The 12,141-nt window shown below is 36.8% G+C and overlaps 1 protein-coding gene across 2 annotated transcripts in view; it reads left to right on the top strand.

Annotated features, from left to right (window-relative positions):
* ADIPOR2 (adiponectin receptor 2) overlaps positions 1 to 12,141 on the top strand; it is a 55,526-nt gene that overhangs the window by 36,032 nt on the left and 7,353 nt on the right. For both annotated transcript variants that reach the window (XM_081130828.1, XM_081130829.1), the window contains exons 3-4: positions 7,810 to 7,929; positions 10,383 to 10,554. In XM_081130828.1, the coding sequence (XP_080986954.1) occupies positions 7,810 to 7,929; positions 10,383 to 10,554 (292 nt within the window). The remainder of the gene's footprint in view (positions 1 to 7,809; positions 7,930 to 10,382; positions 10,555 to 12,141) is intronic.

Below are 12,141 nucleotides of genomic sequence, written 5' to 3'. Positions count from 1 at the left end.
GCGACTAATCATGTCACTTCTTTGAAGTCTATCAGTGACTGGTTATTGGACTTCTGTTATTCATAATGCACAAGACAGGCAAAGTGTATAGTTGTGTTGCTTCCTAGTGATAAATCTATGTGATTTTTTACGAAAATTATTAATCAAAGGTGGGAATTGGCTAATGAAGATAAAAGTGAAGCAAAGAGCCCTGGCTGGTGTGGCTCAGTTGGTTGGGTGTTGTCTTGTGCACTGAAAGGTTGCTGGTTTGATTCCTGGTCAGGGCACATGCCAGGTTTCAGGCTCAATCCCTAATAGGGGGCTTGTAGAAGGTAGCTGATTGATGTCCTACTCTCACACCTACGTTTTTCTCTCTCTTTCCTTCTCCCTTCCTCTCTCTCTAAGAAATAAATAAAATATTGTTTAAAAAGTGAAGCAAAGAAAGGAAAAATGAAAATGCTGAAAGTGAAAGTCAAACATAAATGGATTACAGAAGAAATAGCTGGCTGTGGTAATGTTGACACACGCCACTTAAGAGAGTTCAAGTAGGCAGCCAGAGGAACTTAGAGAAGGCAAATTTGCCAACATAAATGAGTCAAGTGTATGTGACCAAAAGGATGAGGATGTCCAGAGAAACGATAAAGGAAAAAAAGTCAACTTAAAGGAACTCTTAAAGATATTTTAGGACACTGAATGTGCAAAGAATAATATGCTGAAAGTTGATCCAAATTTAGGAGTATGGCAATTTGCCAAGGCACAGAAATGATGCTCACTTTGTATTGTAAGTTATACCACAGGAAGGCAAGCACTGTTCCAGATACTCCTGGTAAGTTTTAAAGAAATAAGTAAATACTTAATTCTCAGTGTTTCTATTTTAAAATATAGCATCTGAGATAAACTGACAGTTTTTAATGGTTTGACAAAAATTTTTTAAGGTCATGGTGGAATAGTCATTTTCCCCATTGGTTATTTTTAAAAATTTTTTTATTTTTATTTTTTTTAATTTATCTTTATTGTTGAGAGTATTACAGGTGGCTCATTTCCCCCCCCCCAAATTGACCCCCTCCACTTTGCTCCCACCCCTTCCCCAGGCCTTCACCCCGTTATTAACTGTGTCCCCCATTGGTTATTAAAATTTTTTTACAGGGTTTTGACTTACAACCATCTTTAGTATATCCTGTACTACCACGCAAAGCAAGGCCTGCCTGTATGTGTTATGGCCTTTGGCCAAATGTCTGTTACCTCCAAAATCAGGCAGTGTCATAACTAGAAAACTGTGAGTGGAAAGAATAGAGTATGAACTTTGGAACTATATGGACCTGAGTTAAAATCTGACTCTGGCATTTTCTAAGTGTGTGACTTTGAACAAATCATTTAACCTTAGGTTCCTCATCTGTAAAATAGTAGCTGCTCAATGAATACTTTCTTTTTTTTTTCTTAATCCTCACCCGAGAATATTTTTCCATTCTTTTTCAGAGAGTGGGAGAGAGAGAGAGGGAGAGTGAAACATCCATGTGAGAGAGAGCCACCAATTGGTTGCCTCCCGCATGAGCCCCGACCAGGGCCGGGGATTGAGCCTGCAACCGAGGTAAATACCCTTGGCTAGAATTGAACCCGGGACCTTTCAGTCCGCGTGCAGATGCTCTAACCACTGAGCCAAAGTGGCTAGGACTAAATGAATACTTTTATTTAGTGAATAGCTCACTTATTAGCATTTTTCATAGTGAAGTATCTGATAAAATTTTTTTTTTTTCTGATGTAAGCACATAATACTGGACTGTGGCATGTATAATTTGAAGTGTATAGACCCTCTCGGCATTTCTTTAGATCAGTTTCTCAGACACTATTGACATTTTGGCCAGATACTTCTTTGTTGTGGGGAGCTGTCCTTTGCATTGCAGGATGTTTAACAGCATCCTGGCCCTTCCTACTAGATACCAGTGGCATTCCCCCCACTTTTGACAAGTAAAAATGACTTCACATATTGCCAGATTTGAGGTGGGGGGAGCAACAACTGCATTAGACTTTTAAAGTATTTTCTTAATTTATTTCTCTACTTCTTGTTTCCCTTCCTCAATGTGGCCTTTCTCTGTTGCCAAAGTAATAGTTTCTAAATGCAAATTTAATAATGCTCTCGCTTGCCCCAACCTCATATCATTTAAATGCTCACCTTTGTCTACAGGATAAAGCCTAAAGCACCTTAATATCAAAAGCCTTTAAGGAGCTGGTTCCTACCTAACTATCTTCATCCCTCCCCCCTTCTGTTGTTTTTTTTTTTTTAACATTTTATTGGGATAATTTAAAATACCCAAACCTTAAATACATAGCGCAATGACACTACATATATAAATGACCATCACAAAGATCAAGATTCACATTATTTCCATCACTTCAGACACTTCTCTCATGCCCTTTTTGAATCAGTAACCCTTGTCCATATCACACCCATTCTCAGAGATTACCACTCTTCTGACTTCTACCACAATAGACTTGTTTTGCTTGTTGCTGCACTTAATAATATGGAATCATACAATACATACTCTTTATGATTAGCTTCTTTCACTTGGTATGTTTTTGCTACTTACCCATATTACTTTATATGTCAGTATTTTTTTTTTAAAATATATCTTTATTGATTTCAGAGAGAGGAAAGGAGAGGGAGAGACAGAGACAGAAACATCAATGATGAGAGAGTCATTGATCAAGCCCGCAACCCGGGCATGTGCCCTGACCGGGAACTGAACCCCGATCGCCTGGATCCCAGGTCGATGCTCAACCGCTGAGCCACACCCGGCCGGGCTATGTCAGTATTTTTTTAAAAAAATTACTGAGTAGTGTTTTGTTTTGTTATATAAATATATCACACTTAGGTTTTCTTATTGATAGATAGTTGGGTTGTTTTTGGTTTTTGACTGTTATCTGCAAAACCAGGCAGTGCCATCTAATGCTGCTATGAACCTCTTTACCTTCGTTTTTGAATTATTCTCTTGTGATAAAATATATAACATAAAATTTGCCATTCTAACCAAATTTTTTTTTTTTTTTTTTTTTTTAAGATACCTTTATTGAAAGAGGAAGAGAGAGAGAGAGAGATAGAGTCATCAGTGATGAGAGAGAGTCATTGATCGGCTGCCTCCTGCACAACCCCGACTGGGGATTAAGCCCACAGCCCAGGCATGTGCCCTGACCGGGAATCAAACCATGATCTCCTGGATCCTAGATCGATGCTCAACCGCTGAGCCACGCCTGGCTGGGCTAACCATTTTTAAGTGTTCAATTCTGTGGCACTAATTACTTCACAGTGTTGTGCAACCATTACCACTATTTCCAAAACTTTTCATCACCACTAACAGAAACTTTCTACCTATTAAGGAATAACTCTCCGTCTGTTCCTTCTCCTTTCCCAGTCCTTGGTAACCTCTAAGGGACTTTCTCTGTGAATTTGCCTCTTCTTGGTATTTCATATTAGTGGCATTGTACAATATTTGCCCTTTTGTGTATGGCACATTTCACTGAGCATCATCTTCTTAGGGGTTCATCAATGTGGTAGCATGTGTCAGAACTTTATTTCTTTTTGTAGCCCAGTCATATCTGTTGTATAGAGATGCCACATGTTTATCCATCTATTTACGGACATTTGGGTTATTTTGTACTTGCCTTTTACAGTTTCGCATTACATTTAATTTACTTTTTGCCGCATCCATGCTAAACTGCATATTATTTGTGTCATGCCTTTTCTTTCCTCTGTGTATTTGGACACTTGCTATTACCTTTGCTTGTCATGCCTTTCCCAGTCATGTTTGACCCTTTTATTTTTTTTAAAATCCTCATCTGAGGATATTTTTCTCATTGCTTTTCAGAGAGTGGAAAGGAGAGAGAGAGAGAAAAACATCAATGTGAGAGAGACACATTGATTGGTTGCCTCCTGCATGTGCCCTCACCAGGGCCAGGGATTGAGCCTGCAACCAAGGTACATGCCCTTGGCTAGAATCGAATCTGGGACCCCTCAGTCCGCAGGTCAATGCTCTAACCGGCTAGAGCCATGTTTGACTCTTGAATGCATTTTCCAGGGCTTGGTTCAGAAGTTAACCTTTCTAGAAAATTTCTCAGCAGTGCCGGAGTTAATTGTTTTTTGTGTTTGCATTAGACCCTTTTCATACTCTTTACCAGCTCATTGCTGTAGTTGTTTACTTACATGCATATCTTCTCCATTAGGTTGTAATACCTACTTTAATGTTCTTGGTGCCTAGTCCATCATTATAATAATAAAGATCATCATTTATGTATTGCTTTCTGGGTCCTAGGACCTATGATAATTTCTGTTATTATCTTTGATCCTTAAAACAGACCTGCAATGTAGGTACAATATTGTAAAATTATTTTACAGATAAGGAAACTGATGCTTAGAGAGATTGTAATCTTTCAAGGATTACAGAATTTATCCGGCTTCAGACTCATTTTTATTTTTAAAAGAGTAGTTTACTCATTTTTAGAGAGAGAGGAAGGGAGAGGAAGAAAGAGAAACATTGATGTAAGAGTGAAACATCAACTGGATGCCTTCTGCACATCTACCGGGGATTGAGCCCACAACCCTGGGCATGTGCCTTGACCAGGAATCGAGCTGCCAACCTTTCGGTGCACAGGGCAACACCCAACCAAGTGAGCCACACTGGCCAGGGCCAGATTCACTTTTTATTTATTTATTATTGATTTTAGAGAGAGGAAGGGAGAAGGGGGGGGAGAGAGAGAGAAATATCAATTATTAGAGTTATTGATCAGCTGCCTCCTGCAAGCCCCCTTCTGGGGATCAAGCCCAAAACCTGGGCATGTGCTCTGACCGAGAATAGAATTGTGACCTGGTTCATAGGTCAATGCTCAGCCACTGAGCCACGTCAACTGGGCTAGACTCAGGCTTAATTTCTATATGGCAAGCCACCTTTTCCTAAAACATGTTTGATTAAATGGATAAACAGTCTTTGACCCCTTGCTGGTGTTTGACTCAACTATACATCCTACATTTCGAATGTACTTCTGTTTTCTTTCAATAAATATCTCTTAGCACTGCTGAAGACACAAAAGCTGTTCTTTCTCCAACAGCAATGTCATTGTTCCTCTTCCCTCCCTGTGATTGGGAGGTTGAACAATTCTCTCTTCCCTACAGACTTGTGTAGTGGTGAGTGCCTACTGAGAGAGACACCCTATCATTTTTTTAAATCTAAATCTGTAACAGAATTTAAGGTTAAGTGTGTGAAATGCCCTTTCTTCTGCTAGCAAGGCTGGCTTATCTTTTCCTATCAGCAATCCTCTATGGATCCAAACACATTTAGCCTGAAAATGAACTGGTTGTAAGTAATCCTATTGATATTTCAGACTGTGTACAACTTAGGTTTTACTTATGATAGTATATAGGAAACACTTAACTGTGGTTCTGTTTTATATGCTTATTTGTAGGTCTATGGGAAAATGCTGCCATAATTTGTATGATAATCAAGGTTGAGTTCTTGTGTGTGTTTTTTGGTGAATAATCATATACATGTTGAACATGCATAAATATTTGAGCTATTTTATATTTTATATATGAATTTATATTTGGTACTTTACAGTTGGTCTGCTTATCATTTCAAGCTATTGTCTATTCAGTTTTCATACAATTGATGTTTTAATGGAATTTCATTATTTTTGTTTAATTAGACATAGTCGTTTTAAATTTTTTGTTAAAAAATCTTTTAAAGCATTAATTTAGCTACTGTGTAAGTATATAAAATATTGCTGTTCTGAGTGCCATGGGAAGAAGACAGACACTTAACTTAAAATCTAATTTAGGAAATGATATACTAAAAATGTAAAACTCTGTTAAACATTAAATAAAATAGTGTAAGTCAATAAAACAAGCTGTTATCAGAGATTTTATTAGTTGTCCAGTGAGGGGTACAAATTTTAAGTGCTAAAGAGAGGAGGGTTAGGTAGGGTATACATTCTCTGGTGAAAATTGTTTCTCGTTTGTAAGGAGTGAAGAACTCTTAAATAATACAGTGCTTTGTATCCCTCCAAAGGGCCACAGCACATAAACAGATATATAGTATATCTGTGTTGTTAAAATTTCATGGGGATGGGAGAAGCAATCAAAAAATGCTAGAGGTGGGGTGGGGGTGGGGTGGTGGAAGCCGTGAAAGAAAGGTTGAGAACAGCTAGGCTGGTAATTAAGGAAGAGTTTTAAACAAGAGACATGATGGGATAGAGGCACTGAATGATAGATAGGTGCCCTGGCCAGCAACCCAAAGGTTGCTGGTTCAATTCCTAGTTTGGGCACATACCTAGATTGTGGGTTCGATCCCTGGTCTGGGTGCGTATGGGAGGGAAGCAACTGATCGATGTTTCTGTTTCTTCCTCTCTCCCTTCCTCTCTCTAAAATCAATAAAAGCATATCCTTGGGTGAGGATTAAAAAATAATGCTAAAAAAAATAGGTAAGGATTAAATAAAGAAGGGGAGCATTTTATTGTTAAGAGTGTAGAGAATCAGTTCAAGATAGATTTCTTTGAGAACATGATTTAAAAAAAATTGAGATTGGGTGTGTAACTTGTCTGACATACAGCTTGATAGCCTCTATCTTGGAAAGTAAAGAGTAGAAAAATAAAATCTTAGAATTTCTTATTAAACATGCAAATTTGGGTGTTGTGGTAGATTATCTATTACTTCTCATGTTCATCCTTACCAATTTGTTTCTGATTGGAGGTGGAAGATCAGTTCATTTCTTTATGAAGTCATGTTAGTCGTACTATTCATCTAATGGACTCTTAGATGTGGAATTACAGTTCTCTCGTGCAGTCATTAGTCATTGAGTTACACAATCTCAGAACTTGAGAGAATGGAGGAGGCTGTAGAGGTTTAGTTTAAACTCCTTTTAGATAGAATGAGAAAATTGAGGCTCAGAAAGGTTGAGAGACTTGTCTAAAGATCAAAATTAGTGGCAGAACAGGCTTACTACTTGGGTCTCCTGACTTTTATCTCAGTCCATTTCCCTTCTTACAAATATCTTTCTTTCTAAACTAGTATGAAGCTTGATCTGGCAACAAATCTTAATTTTAGTGATTTATCCCTTAAGGTCTTACCAGATTGGCATTTCTTCCTCCATTTTCTTAGATAAATTGATCATTTCTTCAAGAATGGGGAAAGACTTTACTTTTTTACATTACCAGTTTTAACCATAGGCAAGCTATTTAACCTATTTGCCTAATTTTTTTTACATGTTAAATTAGATAAGAACACTTACCTAATAAGGTGGTTGTCAGCATTAAGGTAGATAGCCTGTATAAAGCCCTTTCTTTATTTTAAAGAAATGCTCCCCTTCTTTATTTAATCCTTATCTATTTTTTTAGCATTATTTTTTAAGAATTTAGTAAATGTTTTTTTCTCCTTTTCCCCTAGAGCACATTGTATTACAATTATTTATTTTATATGTAACCAGGTGGGGTTCTTGGAGATTTTCAACTCAGTAATTCCTCTGTAACTTTAATAGTATTATGTGGTCTGTGAATATAATTCTTAAAACAAAAACCAAACCATTCATGTTGTTCCAGGAATTTGGTACTGAAACAAACAAAGGAATGCTGTTGTTATAGTTCATTTGTCAGAGAAAACTTGAGTAACTGTTTTTCATTTTTAATACTCATAATTCTATAATAAACTGACTTTACTTCCTGTATTGTTACTTGTTTGAGGCCTTGTTTTGACCTTAAGAGAATTTCATTATAATTCTTCAAGGAAAGTGTATTGATTTTTTTCATTGGCCCCGGTCTCTATCCCTAACTATTTCTCTGATTGCCTTGCAGAGCTCTGAGGAACATGACTGTAATGATGAAGTTTCTCAGGAAGAGGATGGATTTATGGGCATGTCCCCTCTCTTACAAGCCCATCATGCTATGGAAAGAATGGAAGAGTTTGTTTGTAAGGTATGATGGCAATTTCTTGTCATTTTTGTGTTATATGATCCACCCTTCCCAAACAGAAACCTTTAAGGAGAGTGGTAATACCTTACCCTTTGATTTGCTTTGGGGATAATCTGTGGCAAAATGGAGACAAAAGCAATCTCATGACTTTAACCCCGTTCAAGGCATAATACATTTGCCTGTAGCAGCAATGGTAAAGTTTTGAGAAACTGGAATGTCCAACTGGGAAACAAATCTTTCCTAATATAGGTTATTGATAATTTAGACAAGGCAGGGTGAAACAAAATTGGGAGTGGTTAATGCCTGGAGATACTAAGATGCCATCTCCAAGTCCCTTGAATCTATTTCTGCTGTTGACTGTGATGGCAAGTTGCTACTCTTTCTAGGGATTCTGTGGGTCATCAGATGACTCTTTAGATAGGAATTGCCTGGTTTTCACACACGTGTCTAGTGTTTTCAGTTTAGCTGGTATATTTTCTGTCTTAAGTTTTTTCTTCCAATTCATTTTCTGATTCATTAGGACCTATTGTGGGGATTTTTTTTTTCTTTTCTGAAATGGTAACTGGAATTGCGATTGCTTGCTTAGAGAAAATAGGTCAGGGACACTGGTAAATCTATCACCATTTGATTAATCTGATCAGTCAGGGCCCTGGCAGGTATGAACTAAAGTCAACATAAGTCAGTTGTCTGTGCATATGTGTAAGTAAGTTCATTTACATATTAAACATTCCTGGAAATCTCTTGATCATTTACAGAGAAATTTTTGTGCTCAGCTCTTTCATGGGTTTTGTGAAACCAAGACTTTTCATGCATGTGGTCATAGATCCTAAAAACTAAACTTAGGTTTTTCTGTATTCAGAGTGACAGTAGAAATAATTGGGGTCAGTTGACTTAGAATATTATACTTTATACCGGAGGACAAGAAGAAAACATTATAATCCTAATATAGGCATCCCTTCCAAAATGGGTGGAGAGGGATGGGGAAGGAGTATAAACATTTATGGGTCTACTTAGAGCCCAGGAAATTTTAATCAGTGTTTGAAAATTGGTGGAAAAAAAAGCCAAGCAAAACAATAGATCTATTCTAGTGATCGCTGACTCAGGAGAATTAGCACAGAAGGATACAAAAGATATATTTTGTTTATCAAAAAGCACATTTAGGCCCTGGCTGGGTGGCTCGGTTGGTTGGAGCGTCTTCCCGTATACCAAAAGGTTTTGGGTTCAGTTCCCGGTTAGGGCACGTACCTAGGTTGTGTGTTTGATCCCCAGTTGGAGTGTGTACAGGAGGCAACCCACTGATGTTCATTCTCTCAAACTTGAGTATGTATTTAGTGTCTGGGCCACTGGGGATTTTTAATATTTATATTATCAGTGGGGTACTGTAGTTAACCTCACTGCCTTTTTGTTCTCTTTCTGAACTAAAAATAAAGAATAAAGTACATAAAACTTTCAATGTAACAGCTAATGAGAGAATAAATAGGGCATTTTTTTTTTTTTTTTTTTTTTTTTGCTGCAAACTTTTTAAAGAGGATATACCAAACTTCTGATTCCTTTTCCTTTCGAGTGTGATAGGGAGGGACAGTGAGGAAAAGGGAGCAAGGGGAGCGAAGGGGCTTGAAAGGCAGTTGAGGCCAAACTTCTCTGTCATCTCTCCAGCATGAAGAGGGTGGATTTGTTACTGATTTGCAGACAAGTGATAGCCTCTGGGGATGGTTAGGGTTAATACCACCTTTGGGGTGGCTGTTGGGTTTTGCTAACTCATTTTTTAAGTGCTTTGAGTCATTTCACTTGATCCTCATAACTTTCTTATGAAGTAATCGAAGCACTATAATCCCCAGTTTATAAATGAGGAAACTGAGGCTTGGTGATTTTGTGATTAAAGCTCATTCAACTAGTTAATGCCAGACATCCAAGATTTTCTGACTCCTATGTTCTTTCTTTTCTACTTCATCATATTTGCTCTGATAGGAAGAGAAGAGAGAGTAAAGGGAGAAAGAGATTTTAGCAAAAGGCACAAAAGTATGATTCTATATAGTTCTTTTTTCACTAACAGGAATATTAAGTATAAAAATGATCATATTTACTATCACGGATTTTTCAGAGGTAAAGTCTGTTGTGGAGGACAGAAGGGAATCTGTATGGGTGGGACTTTGGACCCCTCACCCTACTTTTAGTCAGAATGAAACAAAGTTTGAAACCACTCTTTAGTGCATGTTCTATAAGTGCATTTACTCTTCCCCTTTCCTAAGAAAAGCTCCCCCATTTAAAAAATATCTTTTTGATTAGTCTGGTTTTTAAAAAATCAGAATATGGGACATTGTAAATTTTGAATGAGTTTGTCTTTCTAAAAACAAGTTATTTTTCTCATATGAAAATGTAAGAGATTGTTATTTGGGACCAATGTTGCTAAAGTTACAATTAAAACCACAAAGGATTTGATAATATTTTTCTTCTAGGTTTGGGAAGGTCGATGGCGAGTAATCCCTCATGATGTACTACCAGACTGGCTCAAGGATAATGATTACCTTTTACATGGACACCGGCCCCCTATGCCTTCTTTCCGGGCCTGTTTTAAGAGCATTTTCAGAATACACACAGAGACAGGCAACATCTGGACACATCTCTTAGGTATGTAATAGCAGTGGTGTAATGAATTGATCTTTATTAATTTTTACCCCCATTTATTTGATGGTAAAGATGGAACTTAAAAATGTATTTGGGATTTGCCATTTTGTTTTCTGGATTTCTGATGATGCAGTTTCTGTGGTTTGCACTATGATTTTATTACAGCTAAGTCATATTTTTCTTTACTGGATTTTCAGACAGTGTTTGAACCAGGCCAAGAGAAAGGTACTATACAAAACGTGGTATAATATTTTAATGAACACTGAGAAAAAGGTAGTTATTGAATAGAAGAAGTAAACTGTTTTTTCAAAGTCATTACTTCAAATATTCACAATTACATTTCAGTTTGACTTAAAGTAGAATGTGATATATGGTATTTTTTCCATCATGATTGTATATTAAAGAAGAGCTGGAATGGTATTGGGGATAACCTAGTAACTACATGTAAAAGAATAAAGCCAGACACCTACCTCACGCCATATACAAAAATTAACTCAAAATGGATTAAAGACAATCATAAGAACTAAAACTATAAAATCATTAGGAGAAAACATAGGTATAAATCTTTGTGATTTTGGGTTACATGACAGTTTCCTAGCTTTTACACGTAAAGCATATGCAAACAAATTAAAAAATGGATAAATTGGGCTGTATCAAAATTAAAAGTTTTGTATATCAAAGGACATTATCAAGAAAGTGAAAAGGTAACCCACAGAATAGGAGAAAATATTTGCAAAATATATATCTGATAATGGTCTATTAAAGAACTCTTACAACTAAACAATAGGAAGACAACCCAGTTTAAAAAATGAATAAAGCATCTAAATAGTAATTTCTTCAATATGATCTACAAATGGCCAACAAACACATGAAAAGATGCTCAACATCATGAGTCATTTTGGGAAATGCAGATCAAATACTTTGAGAAACACAATGAAATACCACATCATACTCACTAGAATGGCTGTAATTAAGAAAATGGGAAATAAGAACTCTTGGCAAGCATGTGGAAAAATTAGTACTCAAATACATTGCTGGTAGGAATATAAAACGGTGTAGCCTCTATGGAAAACAGTTTGGCAGGTCTTCAGATAGATAGTTAAACAGAATTACCAGCGATTTTACTCCTTAGGCATATATTCAAGAGAGTTGAAAACATGTTCACAAAAAACAAACAAATGAGTACACGAATGTTTTTAGCAACATTATTCGTAATAGCTAAAAAGTGGAAACAGCCCAAAATCTATCAACTGATGAATGGATAAATAAAATGTGGTATATCCATACAGTGAAATATTACTTGATACATGCTACAACATGAGTGAGCCTTGAAAACATGCTAAGTGGAGAAGCCAGGCACAAAAGGCCACATATTATATGATCCATATACATGAAATACCTAGAATGGGAAAATCCAGAGACAGAAAGTAGATTAGTGGTTGTCTGGGGTGGGGATTGGGGAATGAAATATGACTCTTAACAGATATAGGGCTTCTTTTTGGGGTGATGAAAATGTTCTGGAATTTAATAGTAGTGATAATTTCATAACCTTGTGAATACAGCAGTCCCCTGTTATCCGAGGGCGTTATG

This window comes from Miniopterus schreibersii, assembly GCF_964146895.1.
Source record: "Miniopterus schreibersii genome assembly, chromosome: 2".
NCBI lineage: Eukaryota > Metazoa > Chordata > Mammalia > Chiroptera > Miniopteridae > Miniopterus > Miniopterus schreibersii.
The sequence above is the reverse complement of the archived record's forward strand: the minus strand, read 5'-3'. Positions and strand labels throughout refer to the sequence as shown.